The sequence below is a fragment of the Squalius cephalus genome (assembly GCF_949319135.1).
Source record: "Squalius cephalus genome assembly, chromosome: 8".
Lineage (NCBI taxonomy): Eukaryota > Metazoa > Chordata > Actinopteri > Cypriniformes > Leuciscidae > Squalius > Squalius cephalus.
The window spans coordinates 41247288-41268624 of NC_137129.1; the positions used below are offsets into that span (position 1 = coordinate 41247288).

A 21337-nucleotide genomic window follows, 5' to 3' on the forward strand; every position below is an offset into this window, starting at 1 on the left:
AAATATATAATTACATCGTAACAATGGCACCTTAAAATAAAGTGTAACCCAGTTTTCACTCCCAATTACTGGTACATTTCAGAAATAATTACAAAGAAATGATAAGTAACATTGAATTAAACATACAAAATCTGAAATTTTCCTGTAAAACTAACTCCAATAATCTTTGTTAATTAAAAAAAAAATTCAATAATATTCCAATAATTCTCCAAGTAATACTCTAACAATATTTGATAAAAATGAAAAATCCAATAATACTCGAACAATCTTTAATAAAAATGAAAACTCCAAAAATAGTTTTTAATAAATTAAAATCCAGCTAACAATATTTAATACAAATGAAAACATCAATAATACTCCAATAAAGCTCTAATTAATACTCCAATAATCCTTAATCAAACGGGCCGCTGTGAACAGAGCTGTTTTTGAGGAGGTAAAAGTGCTGCTGTTTTACACGACCATAGAGGAATTTTAACCAAAGTATGTTACAAACTTTACATGAAGACCCTGAAGAATCACACCAACTTGTGGAAAATGGGCATCCGATGACCGCTTTAATGAAAACTCCAATAGTCTTTGTTAATAAAGATTATTTAAAAACTTCAAATGAAAACGTTCAAAATAGAAACTTTAATTTGAAAGTTAAGTACTAAAAATCCTGAAACCAAAACTGAAATAAAATTTGATGGACATTTTTCTGATTTTTCTACTTTCGCCGTGCCTGTGATATCAGTGAGGAGCAGCAAAACGTCCAAAGATGTCCATTTAATTCATTAAATGACCAAAAAACGAGTAAAACATGGTTGTGTATCTCCATGAGCTTTATCCTTCTGCGATCAGAAGTTATTGTAGTGCACAGCCGGCGCTCACTGGCTTTTATGCATTTGCTTTTTAGGCAGCAAATGTTTCAGTGCGCTAAAACGAGTGTACTTACTGAAGTGTGGAGTGGATTGAGACACACCCCGTGCTTTTTAAAGGAGTTTCTATAGGAAATGCCAAAGGCCTTGTGGCGTATGAAGCCAAACGTCAACACTCTTAAAGATTTTGTGATATAAAAATCCATATATGATGACAGTGTTATCAATGTACCATCCAATACTGATTTGAACAAAGTTCCAAAGCAAAACACAATATGTTGTTGAGTGTCTGTTTTTCACCAGGTAAAAATACACACCTTTATTCATTTGCAACTGGTGTAGGATTTACTTTTAAACAGGTTTTGCTCAGAAACTGCTACATTTCACAAATGATTACAAAGAAATGGCAAGTAACGCATTGAATTAAACAATTTTGAGTATTTTTTTGTAAAACGTACTCCCAATAATCTTTGTTTTATTTGCAACTTTGAAAAATCATAGTACACATTTGTCAGGTTTGTTGTTGTTGTTGTTTTTTTAGACTAAGAACGTATTAAGATGTTTCAAAGGAAATTGACTATATTCAACTGGTCATCGAAAATGAAATCTGAAGTATCATAAATACAGATTACATTGATTGATTTGGCAAGAAATGCTCAATTTATGCATTTGGACTTGCTTTATGTAAGTTATTCAATTTATATTTAAGTACAAACAGTAAGATCCATTGCCATAGTCATTAAAATTTCATCAGCTTAAATCCAAAACAGACTTTAAATACATTTTAATGCAAGGTCTTGGTTATTATTTGATCTCATGCATTTTAAAGTTCATTGTTTAAACCGCAAACACTGTTCACAATGTTGGGGTCGTATAAAGAACGTGCTTATAAAAATCCTACAGTCTTTTGTTTTTGCTTCTTTTCGAGGCTTAATTGCGAGTCAGATCCTCCTTGAATGTTTGTAAGGCCAGGGATTGATTTCTAACAAGGCCATATTTAATATGACATCAATAAAAAAGTAAAGAGTAAAGTCCATTTTTAAAGCGACTTGTCACCTTGTTTTGTTCACACCAAAATAGATATGCGTCGGTCTATTGTGACTAATTATTAGTAGCATTATATTCCTCTTGAGCCTCACTTCAGCTCTGAACTTTGATAAAAAGAGCCTCAGACTGTGAAGTCTTCTAAAAAGAGCCATGCATGTCTGTGACAGTCTTGCGTTCACAGAGAGAGCATCTGAGCCGACTCCAGGACTGATGTGAGATCTTCCACAGCTGTGCCGCGGGTGTTGATGAGCGCCTGCTACCAGACGGTGCCCTCGGCCCAAAATCACCACTGCCAAAACACAGGCACAAATAATGTGTTTGTGAGAAGAAGTAAGTCTTCATCCCGGCAACTTTAATGTGTTTTTAATGTGATTCAGACTTCCTCTGAGCGGATTTGAGTGGCTCATGAAGTTAGGTGTATCAGAGTCAAAATTTGGCCAGACCTGCTTTAATGTGAATTTAATTTGAACCAAAGTGCATTTTTTTAGTTTTTTTTTTTTGTTGTGTTTTTTTTTCTTTTAGACAAAGAACGTATTAAGATGTTTTGAAGGGGATTGACTATATTCAACTGGTCATCGAAAATTAAATCTGAAGTATCATAAATACAGATTATATTAACTGATTTGGCAAGAAAAAATGCTCAACTTATGCATTTTTGGACTTGCTTTATATAAGTTATTAATGCCAAATGCATAAAAGTTGAAATGATAAGATCTATTGCTATAGTCATTAAAATATGAGTGTGTCAAGTGTGTACAATATGGAGTGTTGTTAATGCAAGTTCTTGGTAATTTGACCTCATGCATTTTAAAGTTCATTGACGATTTTAAACGTCAAACAATGTTTAAAAATTTAGGGTCAGTATGAATTTTTTATTTTTTTTATTTTTTTTAAATAAGTCTCTCCTGCTCACCAAGGCTGTTAATTTGATCAAAAATACAGTAAAAAAAACCCTGAAATATTATTACAGTTTAAAAGAACTGTTTTCTATGTGAATACATATTAAAGTGTAATTTATTCCTGTGATCAAAGCTGAATTTTCAGCATCATTACTCCAGTCTTCAGTGACATATGGCCCTTCAGAAATCATTCTGATATGATGATTTGATGCTCAAGAAACATTTCTGATTATTATCAGTGTTATTGAAATAGAATTTGAAGTAGAATCTTTTGTAACATTATAAATGTCTTTACTGTCACTTTTGATCAACTTAATGCATCCATGTTGAATGAAAGTATTAATTTCTTTAAAAAAATCTTACTGACCTCAAACTTTTGAATGATTTGCAACAATTGTTTTGAATAATTTGTGTTTTGTAGATGGTTGACAGCAAGGCTTTTGTCTTCATTTTTAAAGATGTACAACCTTGAACCTTCTTGGCTGATGATCCAGCAGTTTTTGGTGTGAGAAACAGACTTGACAGGAAAGTGATCTGGCTCTCCGCCGGCCAAGTCTAAACGAGGTATAGTTGGCACCTGAGCGTGTGCTGTTCGACTGAAACAGATCGTGCTCTGCGTGGACGTCGTCTTCTGAAGAAAAGCTTAAAACTTGTTGGACAATGTGACAATGTGGGGGATCAATTCAAGTGAAACTGTATATGTCAGAAGGTAAAATTATCTTTAAAATATACACTACTCTTCAAAGGTTTAGTTTTTATTATTCTATTCAGAATCCTGAAAAAATCTGTCAAAACATTTTTTTTTCAACATTGATGATAATCTGAAATGTTTCTTGAGCAGCAAATCCTCATATTAGAATGATTTCTGAAGGATCATGTGACACTGAAGACTGGAGTAATGATGCTGAAAATTCAGCTTTGATCACAGGAATAAATTATCACTATGCAGTATATTCACATAGAAAACAATTTTTGTAACTAATAAAATTTCACAATATTTTCTGTATTTTTTAATCAAATAAATGCAGCCTTAGTGAGCATAAAAGCCCGTTCACACCAAGAACAATAACTATAATCAATGTCGTTCTGTTTATTATATTCGCATGTTGCAGTTTTGTCATCTGTCGCTTTAAATGCTCAAGCTCTTTAAAGCAGGATTGATTCTGATTGGCTGTCAGTGTTTATTATCCTTCATCATCCTGGGAAAAAATCATTCTGAAAGTGATTCCAACAATATAGTTTCTCTGCCGTTATTGTTATATAGCTGTGATGTGAGCTCTGTTATTCTTTTAGATTCAAAATGATTATCATTATAGTTCTCATCCTTGGTGTAACTGTGAACAGGCCTTAAGAAACTTCTTTTAAAATAAATAAATAAATAAATAAAACCTTACCAGCCCTACACTTTTAAAGAGTAGTGTTCAGTGCGTAGTTATTACAAAAAAACCCAAGATGTGATTTAATTTTGCTTTAATTTGTGTGGAAATAAATAATGTGTTAGCAGACAGTTCACATGCATATTTTATTAAGACTATGGATTATTTCCTCTTTTTTCCCCCCTTTTCTGCTCATCAAAAGTGCACAAACACAAATAAAACCTTTGCGAAAGATCAGATATAATAGCTTGATGGCGTCTATTTAATCTCAAAATGCATAGACCCCAAACACCTGTATGTCTGGCCAAGCGCACACTGATGTTAGTTGCATTTGATACACACTTCTTTACTGGCATCGATGGTTCTATGAAGATCCTTTAACATCCATGGAACCTTTTCAAATGCATAAAAAGGTTCTTTATACTGGAAAATGTTAGAAGTGGTTCTTTTTAGAACAGTTCATTAAAGGTTCTTTGGGGAACCAAACATGGTTCTACTATGACATCACTGCGAACGCCCCATTTTGGAACCTTTATTTGTATAGTTATCAAACAAGTCTGAAACGATTTCTCAAGATCAGTCATCGATAATGTGTATGTCGATAATGTCAAATATATATTTTGTCTTACTATAAAGCTTACTGTGAGTTGGCTATTTATTTTATTTAGACTTAAATCATGACAGCTATGGGGCCCTATTTTAACGATTAAAGCACAGGGCGCAAGTTCACTTTTGCTAGTTTAACGACGGGAAAAATAGTCGGCGGTCCCGGTGCATGGTCTAAAAGGGTTGTCCCTATTCTCTTAATGAGTAATGGGTGTGTTTTGGGATTTACGTGCATTAAACCAATCAGAGTCTCATCTCCCATTCCCTTTAAATGCCAGTTGCACTCGCGCCATGGCAGATTCGCTTTTTACATGACGGAATTTGATAGTGGAAAGACCGAAGCGTCTCCAGAGCGCAAACGGATCTGCTCGTGCACGAGGTGAAAGTGCGCAAACAGATCATCTATGGGACAAGCCGGATTCCACCATATCTTTATGTACACAATAATAATCTTTTACATTGTTATCCTTTAATTTTAAATATTTGGCGTGTTTGTGTTCTGCTGTGCGTCCCTGTGTGTGTAATAAGCAGAGTGTACGCGCGTTGTGGATCCGCCTATAGGCGCACATTACTAACACGCTCTTTAAATAACAAAAAATATATATTGCGCCATTGACTTTAGACCAGGTTTCAGTTGGTCAATGGCTCAGTCTATTTCAGTTCCTCAAAATAGCAACGCACCAACAATGCACCTGAACACACACCTCGTTTTCAGACCAGCAGCCCATGGGCGCACAGATGGGCGCAAATGCATTTGTTATTTAAACAATGTGGCGCAGGATGTGAAAATGATAACTGCGTCGGGCTGAAACTAGCAAAAAACACTTGCATCGCGTTTGGCGCTGCATTGCGCCGGGTGTAAGATAGGGCCCATAGTGTGCACTAGGCTTTATGCTTTAGTCATGTTCATTACGGCTACAGTCCAGGAGCACGTGTGTGTCTTCCCTGTATAGCAGGGTCATGGAGAGCACAGCAAGAGCAGCGATAGATGCACGAGATGGCAGAGAGAGTGAGAACTGCATTAAAGGGCAACTGGGAACTCAATGGACCCGCCAAAGGCCAGGAGAGAAGGAACCGGAGCCCAGAATGGGAGAGCGAGCGGTCTCATTCAGCCGGAGCAGCGGGGCAGGGAGGGAATGGGCTCCTGTGGAGATGAAGATTTCGCACAGCTCAGGTAATGAAAGACTCGCAGCACCCATGCAACGGAGTATCTCACCGTTCCCTCGGCCAATTCCATGTTTAATGCATACCGGCAGGTTTAAGCAGGCCAGCAGCGAGGCTTCTCCCGTCTTTTGCCAAGAAAACTCTCGGAGGTCAAACCCCTGATGTGAGTGGAAACCTGCGAATTCCTGCCACGGTTTTTGAGCTTGGGAACAAAACTTTGGTTTGCATTCTGTGTTTCCAGGGGAACTTTTAAAGGATGGGGAAGAACTAATGACCTGTGAATCTGGCTTCATGTTTTTCTCTCTGGTTTTATTCAAAACCAGGCGGTGTTCGTGAAAGCGTCGCTTTGTGTATTGAAGTACAATTTGTGAAACATCATTTTGAAATTTTGAAGTCTAAAATAAACCTTCAAACTTCAAGGCCTTTTTAACGTTCGAACAAGGCTTTGCAAAGCCAACACAATTTGCTTTTCTTGGTAAAATTTATAGTTGCAATAATTTCTTTACATTTCAGTTTGTTTTAACATTTAAACAAGGCTTGTAAAGCCAATAAAATATGCTATTCTAGCTAACATTTATAGTTATACAAAATTTCTGTACATTTCAATTAGTTTAAACTTTTCAATTAAAAAAATTAGGGAAAAAAAGCTTTTCCATGTAAAATGATTTATTTTTCGACTTAAAATGTTTAGATGAGTTTCTTTTTCTGCTTCCTCACATTCAGATTCGAGTTTAAGAATTTAGAAATTTCATTCTCAATTAAATTCTGAATGTCATAATATCTTGTGCTTGGTATTTTTGGTTTCTTGGTAAATGCCGATAATGTCTTAAAAAAGCAAAAAAGCATGACATTAACACCTCCAAGGTCACGTGTTTGATTCCTAGAGAATGCATGAACTGATTCAAAGTGGAGCTGAGCTGAATACGTCACGCGAGCCGGCAGTTCGCTCGGGGATCCAGGAGAGCGTGCGGGGGTTAAAGGTCATTTGCGACGAGAGCTTTGCGGATCCTCCGGAGAAACCTGCCCTGTCTGAAGGGGGTCACACTGGGTACCCGCATGACAAAGGTGAGGATTAATATTCATGGCCATGACCCGGTTAACTGACGAAGCCTGGAGATCTGTGACTCTGGCCTGACTGACGGTCAACTGCTGATCGAGAATTAATAATGAAAAACGACAGCCGGGTGTTTTTCTGCACAGGTAGGAAATGAGCTGCTGTTAATTAGGCCCCTGAGCTCCTCCAAATCTGTAATGAGCTTTCCGAGCACGCCGTCCAACGGCCAGCTCTCTTCCCAGCATGCATTTGTGCCTCTTATTCACTCAGCGGCTCCGTTTCGAAACCTAGTGAGCTGAATTGTGTTTTTGTGACCTAAAATTACAAAATAAGTAGCAGATTTGTCACGCTCTGCATAGACATCAAGTCAGCAGCACACAAATTGTAATATTTGTTATTCCTATAGAGTCAATCCTACATCAAAATATGTGCACAGAAAGTGGACTGTTGAACTTTTATTTCATTTTAGTCACCATGAAATCAAAATGATATTTTAATGGAATATTTAGTATTTATTATAAATTATTTTTCCGTTGCACGTAATTCTTTTGTTTAATTCACGTGTCTCGTAATCTTGAATCAGAATAACTTCCTTCCCTCTTGCAGCATCTCTTCTCTTCTCTGATGATGTGGGCGGGGCAATCTGTCACTCACATGACATCCACCAATAGCAAACCACAACCATCCAATCAATTCCTCACAGACAAAATCAAGCCCCGCCCACATGCGTTCTTGTTCCAGAAGCGTTTCACTCGGATATACGTCACAATAGAGAAGACGTTACGTTACGTTAAGCAGTGCACTGCAAAAATGACTTTATAATGGTTTATATTAAAAGGCTTGTATATCGATCTTGCTCTCATGAACGTGCGTTTACAAAACTATTTTGTAAATAAAGCGGTAAATGATGTGTTTTTGTGCAAACAAAGCACTCACGTCGCTTCATAAAATTGAGTCACACGTATTACTATTTTGATGCCTTTACCACTTTTCTAGGGCTTGAAAGTGGTAGTTGCATAAACTGTCAATGGAGGGATATAAAATTATCATATTTTATTTAAAATATCTTCATTTGTGTTCCGAAGATGAACGAAAGGCTCACGGGTTTAGAACGACATGAGGATGAGTAATCAATGACCGAATCTTCATTTTTGGGTGAACTATCCCTTTAAATAAAAGCATACTGTCAAATGCATATGTAAAATAAAGTGCCGTCAATGAAGCACGGTCACTAGGTTTTGGAACAAGATCTAACGACTCTCTCAGACATCTCTCTGTGTTTTCCTCTCAGCTGAACTTTCTAAACGGACGAGTGCTCGTTGAATGAGTCACATCAGGATGAGTTTCCCAGGGCTGTGGATCTGACACTTAGATTTCAATAAAGCCCCTACAGTCTGCTTCTGAATATCACACTCGCTTTCTACGAGCATCCCGGCCAGCGTTCCTCGCCTCGAAAACATTTGACTGAATTGAGACGCCAACGCAGGGCATTACCGGATGCCACGTGGCCTTCACGCATGATGCAAACTGCCTGTAATGAAAGCAATGATGCTTGCGCAGCTTGTGTCCCGTCAGGGCGTTCGGGTCCCCTGTAAAGGCCAATGTTTTAAACGTGTCCCATTTCTTACTGCATGCATTTATGTATGAGTGCAAGCCATAAACCGCTGTACGAACGCAGTGACACGGAACGGCATGCATGTAGTGCGCTTTACAGTGAGAAGACAGTGTCTTCGGCCTCTGTGACGGAGGGAGACATTAAAACAAAGCAAACACGATTGCATGCTACAGTCCTCAGCTTGATTGAAGCGCTTGTCAATTAAGGGTCAAACGGTGTGTTTTTAGCCGTGTGTGTAAACGCCAGCAACAGAGTAAACAGCGAGAAGCACGAGGGCTCTTTGTTTGTTTACTGGCAGTTCGCCGCGGGAATCCTTCGCTCCGCAGACGTGTAATTTAGATTTAATGTATTGGCCGAAGACCAAAGACTGCAGGTAATGACTTGCGCAGTCAAGTTGCTGTGTTAGTTACTCTGAGAGTGACACAAGGAGATGTGAGCGCGGCAAACACTTCTCAGAGACATTTTAAAGCATCACTCATGGCGGGAAATTGCCTGCATGATTTTACTGCATGCCTTCTAATGCCTCGTTTCGTTGATTGTAAAATGTGTACCTGTCAATGGATGCCCATAACTACTATAATTATATCCAACTTTATCTGCATGCACAGTATACGTGCAAAGAGCAAAACATATACTATAGTATAGGGTGTAACGATACCCTCATGTCACGATTTGATACATATCATGATATTGAACTCACAATATGCTATTATTGCGACACTCCAAGTCATATGATAAAAGGTTAACAATTTTCCAGGCTTGGACTTGTGCTGGAAACCCAAAGCACAGGACAATAGTGACACCAGAATATAAATATTCATGATTCTGAAGCTGACAATATATCATTATTTTAGACGAATATGCTTGAACTCTCTCACTGACTAGATATATTTAAAGGGGTGGTTGAATATGATTTGACTTTTCTAACTTTAGTTAGTGTGTAATGTTGCTGTTTGATCATAATCAACATCTGCAAAGTTACAACGCTCAAAGTTCAAAGCAAAGGGAGATATTTGCTTTTACAGAAATCGCTTTTTAAGGACTACAACAAACGGCTGGTAGAGACTACACCACATTCCTCACGGGTTAGTGACATCACTAACCGTAGAATTTACATAAACCCCGCCCCCTGAACACGATTTATAGATTATCAAGACAGAATATGCTAATCAATAACTAGAAGATAACTACACATAAGCTACATAAATTCATCAACTAACCATTCAGAAATGTCCTGTTGCTTCTACATGTTGTCACTTCTTCTTGAGTCTCTCCATCTTTCTGACTCCGGTTTGAACATAAAAGGGTAAAAGTTTTTGAAATTTTCAGTGCATGTGTGTGTGAGGTAAAAGGACACAAGCTGTTGTAGCTCCGCCCCCTGTGCCAGGAGCAGCAACTCATTTGCATTTAAAGGGACACACACAAAAACGGTGTGTTTTTGCTCACCCTCAAAAAGTGACAATTTTAACATGCTATATAAAAATAACTGTTGGGTATTCTGAGCTAAAACTTCACATACACACTCTGGGGACATCAGAGACTTATTTTACGTCTTGTGAAAAGGGCATTATACCAGCCCTTTAAAATAATGTAGGCCACTTTATATATATATATATATATATATATATATATATATATATATATATATAGTTAAATGTAGTTCTGGCAGCAAAACTCTGTAATTTATATTTTGGGTGAACTATCCACAATACATATTGTCACTATCCACGATAAATATTGTTGCATTTTTGTATTGTGATCTATTGTGACACGATATATTGTGACACCCCTAATATATAGCAAATCTCAACTGCTTGATTGTTATATAATTGAAAATGAGTGATGCGACTTCATTATCATCAGTTCGATTCCAACAAGAGACTTCACTCCAGATAAAAGCGTGTGCCAAATGCATAAATGTAGTATTGTAATGTAAAAGTTAACAACTTTTAGGATGACCTACTTTTGTCCAAATTCCCATGCAGCATTGCTTGAATTTTTCATGGAGAATCCAAAAGTGCATTGTTGCAAATGCATCCAAGATGTCAAGATGCGAGAGAAATGTCAAGTGTAATTTTTCCAGCGTGCTTTTATGCTTAATATAGTATTGCATCTGTAGAGTTTGATTCAGATGCTGCCGAATTAGATTACGAAGACATCTGAATCCCTCGTGCCTCACTCTCACCTGTTTGTACCCGTTTCTGTTGTTAATTTGCAATAACGTTCATTTGCAAGAACTAAAACTGTCGGCTAAGCAACACCGAAGTAAAATTGACAGTAGCGCTGGCTCTTTTTATAACAGCAGGTGAGGAGAGACGGAGAGGAGAGAGATCTGAGAAGACGCTGAGCGATGCAGAAGACGAGGAGAGAGTCGATGGCGTCTCTGCGATGAGTTTCTTCCTCTCATATTGCCAAGCCCACAGGTATCATTACAGGCTTCATGAAGATAATATTCCTAACACTCAATACCCAGTGCCAGAAAAAGCCCCTCACGCAAAATCCATTATCCAGACATCTTAGATAATGGGATTCCTCTTCCCCAGCTCGGCTTGCAGAGTGGCCGTAATAGACTTATAATCAGTTTTTATCATTATTCCTCCCAGCGCTTGAGTTTCTCTGTTGTGCTTTGCCACGATGATCCACTCTCTTTGCAGACGTAGCGCTAGTCCAGACGAATCGGCAGTGGATGTGACCTAAGGCCACATGGTAAAACCCAACATGTGTTGCATCCGGAGCGGAGGGCAGAGGTTGAGTGTGTCGGATCGGGACAAACACTCACCAACATCTGGACAACGGCCCGACGCCGGGTCCGAGAGACACAGATGTGAAGCAGCGTGGGCATTTCTACTGCTGGATGCAGTGTTTATTAGTGGAATTCAATAATAATAGTTATAAATACTTGTGTTTTTGTTTTCCAGTACAATAATAAATAGTAATATATTTATTACAAATAATATTTTGATTATTATTATGAGGGTTATTATTATTATTTATTAATAATAAATACTTGCTTTATTTTACAGTACAATATTACATTTTAATATTTATTGATTTGTTTAATGTTTATAATTTAAATGAAAAACATTTTTGATAATAGAAATATTTGATGATGAGGATTATTATCAGTGATGTTATTGTTGTTTTTATTATTGATCACAATAATATTATTAAATACTTGTTTATATTTTAGAGTACATTTATAAATAGTGATATAATTGATGTTTAATTTATTTAAATAAGATAAAAATTATATTTATTGATGAGGATTTAATTATTAAAAATATTAATATTATTAAATACCTGTTACTTGTTTATTATTACACTATTAAATATTTTATATATATATATATATATATATATATATATATATATATATATATATATATATATATATATATATGTGTGTGTGTATGTATGCATGTATGTATGTATGTGTATGTATGTGTGTGTATATATATATATATATATATATATATATATATATATATATATATATATATATATATGTGTGTGTATATGTAGTTATATATTTGGTTATATATAAATATATAACTACGTATTATATATGTAGTTATATATTTGGTTTATATTTAAGGAGTTAAGGATATTATGATTTAATTATTATTAGTATTAATATTATTAAATACTTGTTTTTACAGTACAATAATGGATAGTAATATAATGTATGCTAATTTTGTTTAATTAAATAATAAAATAAAAAGTAATATTTTAATGATGATGAGTTTTTATTTAATTTTATATAATTTAACATAATAAAATTATTTAATAGGATTCTTAGTACTGTTGTTATATAATCATATATGATGGATAATTGGAAAAACTTATGCAACTCACTTTTTGAATTACTTTTTTGATGCATATTATTCTAGAGAATCCTTCATCAAAATGAAATGTTAATCAATGCAAACAGTATTTGGGCACAATATCAACATTTAGGTATGAAACACCCACTTTTCACAACTCAGTCAGTTTCAGTGAATGAAATGAAGGCCTGCCTGTTTCTGAATCTCAAATCCGCACCGCTGAACCTGCAGATCAGAGTTTTCTTTTTGTCTCGTGGGTTTCAGACGCAGGACATCCGTCACTCTTGTCCCAGTGACCGCTGGATCACCTGAGGAGGAGGAGGAGGAGGAGGAGGAGGAGGAGGAGGATTTCAGGGCAGGTACAAGATGCTGCGCTCGAGAAACCTGGGAAGTTTCCACACTACTCATAATACAAATACATAATTTAAATAACTGAAAATGCAGTCAAGCTTCCCTTATAAATATAGTTAGCTGCTCTACAAGATAATAACAAAAACTTGAATACATTGAAGCCATTGTATTGTTTTATTATTTTTATTTCATAATTTTTTTTTTCAATGATGATAAGATATTATTATTATTATTATTATTATTATTAATAATAAATACTTATTACTTGAGTACAATACGAGATGGTTAAATGTTTTATTTAATTATTAATTGTCATATTAATTTAATATATTATTCAATTTAACTCTCAGATTATGTAATTATATTATGATAGTATATTTAGTATAGTATACTAGATAGTATATTTTCTAAATAGTATGTTTATACATGCAAGACTTGTATGTAAAAATGTATTGTTTTATTTTTTAATGACATTAATTTATAATGATTTGCTTTATTTTATGTATTAAGTAATTATTTAATTCATTTATTATATTATTGTTTTTGACTCATATTATATTGCTATAATCTAATATTATATTTATTATCTTCTAATATGAAATAAATATATTCTAATGCAAAAATCTTAGTAATTCACTAATTCATTCTCAACTATACTGTTTGTAAAAAAAAAATAATTCTAAATTAAAATTGTAATATAAAATAAATATATTCTAATGCAATTCTTTAAAAAAAATCTTACTTGCAATAAAATCTTGCGTAACTCTATTGGCATCAAACTTGATATAAGTACAACCTTATGCTTTATATATATATATATATATATATATATATATATATATATATATATATATATATATATATATATATATATATATATATATATTGCAAGTCTGAAAAGTTAGTAGTGTTGCTATTTTTAGTTACTCCAGCCAACAACAGTTTGTACGAAGCAGAGTCTCAGATGCTTCACATTGGCTTATGAAGGAAGGAGTTGCATGAAGTTATTGAGCTGCCATGTTTGCTAATTCTTTAACCTCTTCTCGCAGGATCGCAGTGGCAGACGTAGCCTCAAACACAGTGCTTGCAAAGAGACAGAGGGAAATATAAATGCCACACTGCAGTGAGTTCACAAGCATGAGTCCCTCGGATCTCGTCTGCGTCTCAAAGCAGAACAGCAACGAGAAGTAAAAGACCCAGACAAAACAAAACCTGAAAGCAGTAAACACACGCGCTGTCTGTAAACCCTCAGACACACTGGAGATCAGCTTCTTCAGGATTGCTCAGACTGCCTGGATGTGACGCTAAACATTTTAAGTGGAAGTAATTATGTTGTTTCTGTCTGTTCGTCTGGCCCAAGGGCCGCCCAGACCGACTCACTCCCTAATAAGATCACGGCCGGTTTCACTCGCTGTGAAGAGGAGCGAACTGCCCTTTCTGTGTGAATATCCTCGCAGGACACTTCAGCGCTTCGTACATCAAGAATAAAGCAGAGGTTAGACACGTTCACACTGCAGATGAATACAGTTGTCACTCCTATTTAGTGAAAACCACAAAAACTAGCTGAATTTATGATATGTGAACCTTGACCACAAAACCAGTCACATGGCCATTCAATTTTTAAAATTGAGATTTTTACATCATCTGAAAGCTGAATAAATAAGCTTTCCATTGATGTATGTTTGTTAGGATATGACAATATTTGGCCAAGATACAACTATTTGAAAATCTGGAATCTGAGGGTGCAAAACAATCGAAACATTGAGAAAATCTCCTTTAAAGTTGTGCATTTATGTTCACGATTGTGCTGCATTCACTCACAAAAATACACGTTTTATATATTTATGGTAGGAAATGTACAAAATATCTTCATGGAACATTATCTTTCCTTAATATCCTCATGATTTTTGGCATAAAAGAAAAATTGATCATTTTGACCCATACACTGTTTTGTTGGCTATTGCCACAAATAACTCGTGCGACTCGAGACTGGTTTTGTGGTCCAAGGTCACATATATGATCTGTCTAGTGTGAACAGAGCCAAACTTGAACAGATGATTTTAAGCACGGCGTACCATATTTGCATGAAGTTAAATGCTCATTCTCAGCTCTGTTGCAGTGCCGAACACGTCACATGACATTGCTGTCAATGTCACCGAGAGATGGACAAATGAATGACTTCTCTTCATGATTCATTATGGAGATGTGACACACACAAACCTAGACAGCGCTTGAACCGACAAAAATACACAGAATTATGGCAAAATGCCTGTTCTGTTGAGTATCTTCGCAAGCTCAGTCTTAAACGAGTAATTGAACATAAAGAAAATAGGGTGTGCATCAGATCCGCGTCATGCACAGCACTTTGGTCAACCTATGGTTGTGTTTAAAAGTGCTTTATAAATAAAGAGAATGAAATTAAATGTGCGTCCGCTCTTAAAGTGACAGCAGCCTAATAAACCTGCTACTGTCTGTCATTAATGTTAATCAAGGAACAAAAGAAAAAGAGAATATCACTCACTGCTCTTGACTGAATAACTTTTGTAGCTTTAATAAGGATTAATCTATATTTAATTTATAATTTATGCAGTGAAGACTGTGAAGTGTTCAATATATAATAAATATTGAATACATATTTTTAACGTGTTAAACAAAACAAATTATTGCATGCGTTTATATATATATATATATATATATATATATATATATACACACTCACCTAAAGGATTATTAGGAACACCTGTTCAATTTCTCATTAATGCAATTATCTAATCAACCAATCACATGGCAGTTGCTTCAATGCATTTAGGGGTGTGGTCCTGGTCAAGACAATCTCCTGAACTCCAAACTGAATGTCAGAATGGGAAAGAAAGGTGATTTAAGCCATTTTGAGCGTGGCATGGTTGTTGGTGCCAGACGGGCCGGTCTGAGTATTTCACAATCTGCTCAGTTACTGGGATTTTCACGCACAACCATTTCTAGGGTTTACAAAGAATGGTGTGAAAGGGGAAAAACATCCAGTATGCGGCAGTCCTGTGGGCGAAAATGCCTTGTTGATGCTAGAGGTCAGAGGAGAATGGGCCGACTGATTCAAGCTGATAGAAGAGCAACTTTGACTGAAATAACCACTTGTTAGAACCGAGGTATGCAGCAAAGCATTTGTGAAGCCACAACACGCACAACCTTGAGGCGGATGGGCTACAACAGCAGAAGACCCCACCGGGTACCACTCATCTCCACTACAAATAGGAAAAAGAGGCTACAATTTGCACAAGCTCACCAAAATTGGACAGTTGAAGACTGGAAAAATGTTGCGTGGTCTGATGAGTCTCGATTTCTGTTGAGACATTCAGATGGTAGAGTCAGAATTTGGCGTAAACAGAATGAGAACATGGATCCATCATGCCTTGTTTCCACTGTGCAGGCTGGTGGTGGTGTAATGGTGTGGGGGATGTTTTCTTGGCACACTTTAGGCCCCTTAGTGCCAATTGGGCATCGTTTAAATGCCACGGCCTACCTGAGCATTGTTTCTGACCATGTCCATCCCTTTATGACCACCATGTACCCATCCTCTGATGGCTACTTCCAGCAGGATAATGCACCATGTCACAAAGCTCGAATCATTTCAAATTGGTTTCTTGAACATGACAATGAGTTCACTGTACTAAAATGGCCCCCACAGTCACCAGATCTCAACCCAATACGCTGATTTCACGCAGCCGTTATTTTTAAATCGAAAGCGAGGCTCCGGTGGGAAGAAAACCGGAAGTGTCGCCTTTAATCACAGGAGAGTCGTGAATGCGATGGCGTATTGTTGTGTTTAATGATGTTGTGTCAATTCTAAAACTGTACATACATTTCTTTTATACTTTAGACTATATACAGTGAAATCAATTTATAAATAAAATATTTTTTTATATAATTCAGAAAGTAAAAAAAGAAGCAGGAATGAACTATATACATATCCTATATTGGATATTAACATCCAATAGTGTAAATCGCGGCAGCAGCTTCAGGTTGGTAGTCCAAAGGCATTGTTGTTTATCTTTACTAACGGGGTTTTTCCCACCGGAGCCTCACTTTCGATTTCAAAATGGCGGCTGCGTGAAATCAGCGTATAGAGCATCTTTGGGATGTGGTGGAACGGGAGCTTCGTGCCCTGGATGTGCATCCCACAAATCTCCATCAACTGCAAGATGCTATCCTATCAATATGGGCCAACATTTCTAAAGAATGCTTTCAGCACCTTGTTGAATCAATGCCACGTAGAATTAAGGCAGTTCTGAAGGCGAAAGGGGGTCAAACACAGTATTAGTATGGTGTTCCTAATAATCCTTTAGGTGAGTGCATATATATAATAAAATTATAAGGGGAAAAAAGTATGTGTTTTGTGTTATATTTAACATATTTAACATATTTAACACAACATTTGTTATATTTAGTCTTTTTAGAGACTAAAGGTGTGAGATGATATTTTCTCTGTCTCTGACGTCACACCTCAGGATAGTCAGTGCCACTAACGTTGACATGACATCAGTTGCTAAAGCTGTCGGCGTGTGTCTCGTGTTCATCCGTGTCGTGCGACGGATGGTATAGTGAAGAGCAGGTGTTGTTTCTCGGTGAAGTTTTGCTTCATCTCTCTCTCTCTCTCCTGCACTTCTGACCCTGATGAACACGTGCAGTTGTTTCAGATCCCGACAGTAACTCTTATTAACCTTTATTGCTCTGAGGAAAGACCTCAATTCCACAAGTGACTGACATCCGCGGCCCCTCAAACACCCAGCAGCACTTTAATGTTTTCAGTGCGCACATTTCCTCTGTGCGTTTGTGTTATGAGTGTTCCCGATTCCCATTACCGACGTTTCCATCCAGAACTGACTCTATCCTCTTTGCCTGCTTGAATTTATACATTTATTTATGAGCTGATCTCTGTTCATTAACTGTAATGTAAATAACATTGTGACACCCGGCAGCAGAAAAATGGATCCCATTGTGCGTTATTATAAATCTGTGGACTGGGATAAGTCATGTGTGTGTGTAGATATTGAGTTTGCGAGGTCAGGATCGGTGTGTGTTTTTCAGGGGGCAAACAGCGTGACCGCCGCAGACCTCAGAGGATCATTACAGAGGCAGCGGCTCTCTAAAAGTGCCACATTCATCACACACTATCCTTTCGGAAACCTTTTAATGAATCCCTTGTTTGTTTCTTCACTCCCTCTCATTTTACCGTCAGCTTATTCAGAGAAAAGCACGAGCGTTTGCTTTTTAGTGGCCCATCCAGTCAGTACTGATACGAATAGACTCTTTTAGACTGTTAGATCACGTGGTAAATGAATTCATTAATCTGGATAACTCTGATAAATCAATCAACTAAATAATAATAATTAAAATGTATATAATATTTTTTATATATACACGTTTTGTGTTTATGGATAAATATTGTGCATGTAGGCTATGTATGTATGTATGTATATACATATTATAAAATATTACCAACTGCTTATTCATGCTTTTTTAAGTCAGCTGAAGCTTTCAGAAACACAACTGCGTCACTTTTGGGCTGCGTGTCTTTGATGTGCTTTAGCGTTTGCCGTTGCGTGCTGCTCGTTTTCCCGGGAATGATAAGATGACTCCCCTCAAATATCCAAATGTCATGCGGCCCATCCAGTCAGCGCTGATATGAATAAACTCTGTTAGATCAGATGAGATTTAAGCATTCTGGGTAGAAAATGTCTGAGTGTGGCTTCATTCGTTCTCTGCTGAACCCTGAGCCGTCAACAGCAGCCGAGCGCCTTAGAAACACGTTTACTTCACATTATATCCGGCTAGATCTGTTATAATGTTGAACGTGGTTTCAGTGTTGTTATTGTATTAACAAAAACAAAATTAAAAATCTTGAATTGAATTAAAGCGTGAAAACTTGATAATAGGGGACCTATTATGCAAAATTCACTTTTACATGGTGTTTGAACATGAATGTGTGTGTGCAGTGTGTACACAACCCCCATATAATGGTAAAAATCCACCCACTCCTTTTTTATTCCCCATAAATCATAAGCAGTGTCTCAGAACAATTGCACAGGCCCCGCCCACGACTGCTGACTGACTCCGCCCTATTATCTTAGCTCCGCCCCTCAGTGAGCTCTACACAGTCTGCCATGTTTATCTCCTCGCCAGAGCATTTAACAGCAGTATTCAAGTAAGAAATGTGTTCTTATGAAAGCTACTGAAGTTATTCAGTCAAGCGCTGTGACTGATTTTCTGTTTTTCTTTAGTAGTTTGATTCATATTTACAGCATATATAAGAGCAAGTACTGTATACTACTCTGCTTTAGTCACTTTAATACACAGATCTAATATACACATGCGATTTCTTTACTTACTGTTTACATTCACAGACATAACCGATTGTGTTTATGAACTTTGTGTGTTTTTGATAGTTTAAGAGCAAATAATACGTGAAAGAGAACTTATTTTAATACTCACGCAACGCCGTCTGACATCCAGCTTTTTGTGCGCTTGCTTCAGATGTGTGCGCTCAGAAAACCATATATCAGAAGTTTAGACTGATATGACTTTCAAACGCATGCAGATAATACACTTTCATGATGATGAAGAACTGCAATATAACGTGAGCGTGAATACGATAAAGGTAAAGGCTCCGCCCTCTTCTGGAAAGGGGGGCGGGGAGCTGCAGCTCATTTGCATTTAAAGATACATGGAACGGGCAGGTAACCGTCACATCCTTTGGATTTTCCCGTCAAAAACCTGAGTCCTTCACATAAAAATCAGTCTACAGGCTTTCATAGACAACTAGGAAGTCAAGGAAGGTCTTTATTTTTTAAGTTTCCTTACAAGCTGTTCACACACTGGCAATAAAAAGTGATTAATACAAGAAAATTCTTACATACATCCCCTTTAAGCTATTTGCCAATTAAGGCAACATTTCTCATTTTCATTTAGTTTAACTTGATGTACTAAAATAACTAAAACTAAAATATAAATGACTAAAAAGCGACATTATAATCTCTGACATGTTTTGGCAGACTTATTTCCCCGTTTGAGCCAGTTCGAGATCTCTTCTGAAACTCTAATGGAGACACAGGATATTTTCTCGGGAAACATCTGAGATCATCTTCAGGATTTCTCTTCATCGCTGTCAAGGAGAAACACCTGAGATCTCATGAGTGAGTTTTCTTTCCTGTGTGATTATTAGCTTTGTGCAGTTGCAGCGTGTAGGTGTGTGTGAAATTGTAGTAGTTTTGTGCTTGCGTGTGCGAAGGTGTGTGGGTCACCGCGGCCCTCTGGGGTTTAAGGCCTGATTTCTTCTGCATACGTCAGCGGGATACATCAGAGCAAATTACACCAGCGCTCAGTGGAAATTCACCTATGACAAACACACACAGACTTGTACTGGAACACAAACTGAATATCTACAGGGCAAAAGGTCAAAACAACTCAACCTTGAGGCTTTACACTGTGCCAACACAGTGTAACACAGAATAACTATGGCTGCATCTGAAATCACACACACTATTGAGTAGGCGCTTCTTTTTACATACTCTTGGTAAACAATGCAGCGAAAAATTGCTGAATTTAATCATTTTGCTTAACTTAAATTTATGCATACACATATTTAACAATTTGAATATGATAAATGGGTAAATTAACATTAATTAAAGGTGCTCTAAGCGATTTCACACTTTTTTTAGGCCAAAACATTTGTTGTCACATCCAGCAAACATCTCCTCACTATCTGCTAGCTGCCTGTCCCCTGAACACACTGTAAAAAATGTGGTCATGTAGACAGCCCAGGCTCCACAAACACGACAAAAACAAACTGGCCCAGCCTGGACCACGAAACATAACAAACAATGTTCCAGCCAATAACTGACAAGAAAGATTTGGGGTGGGGGTGGGGGGTTAGTGTGCGTGCACATGAAGGGGGGTGTGGGGAGTGGAGGAGAGAGAAGCATGAAGAGGGAAGTTAGCTAGAGGAGAGATGTCCTAGACAACAACTAATGTTAAAAATTTATATTCTTGAGAATTTTGATATGGCCGACACACGACCAGAAACGACGTTCCGAAGAACAAATAGCAAAAAAGAGGGAAAAGGAGAAGGAACACGCAAAGTCCCGAATTTACATAGGAAAAGCGTTCAAAAAGTGGCGAGAACTCCGCTGGCAGAAGAGCTTCCAATCCCACATTCAGGAGGCTCTGTTTCTGCTGGACAGGGTACATCCAGTTTGTTTTTTCTAAATGGTTCATGACTGTTTCAGGAAGCACGGGAGGGAGGGAGGGAGGGAGAGGGGGAGGGGGAGGGGACGGGATGAGGAGGAGGGAGGGTCGAGCTAGCCTCCATTTTGTTTGACAATACTTCGAACAACAACAAGAAGTAACTTCACCCAACATCGCTTAGAGCACCTTTAATGTATTATGAACAAACATAAATTAACAATGAACAGTATTTTATTCATAAATTAACATTTAATCTAGATTAATAAATCCTGTAAGGAAAATTGTTGTTCATCATTAGTTCAAGAT

The 21337-nt window shown here is 37.0% G+C and overlaps 1 protein-coding gene across 1 annotated transcript; it reads left to right on the forward strand.

Moving 5' to 3' along the window:
* Positions 1-3494: 3494 nt before the first annotated feature.
* On the forward strand, positions 3495-13862 carry LOC307162984 (uncharacterized protein; the record flags this gene model as incomplete). Its single annotated transcript, XM_079878776.1, has 7 exons — positions 3495-3512; positions 5739-5959; positions 6042-6112; positions 6834-7014; positions 10921-11041; positions 12707-12801; positions 13843-13862. Exons 2-7 carry the CDS (start codon positions 5746-5748, stop codon positions 13860-13862), a joined length of 702 nt encoding a protein of 233 aa, XP_079734902.1. The 5' UTR covers positions 3495-3512; positions 5739-5745.
* Between the last annotated feature and the right edge of the window lie 7475 nt (positions 13863-21337).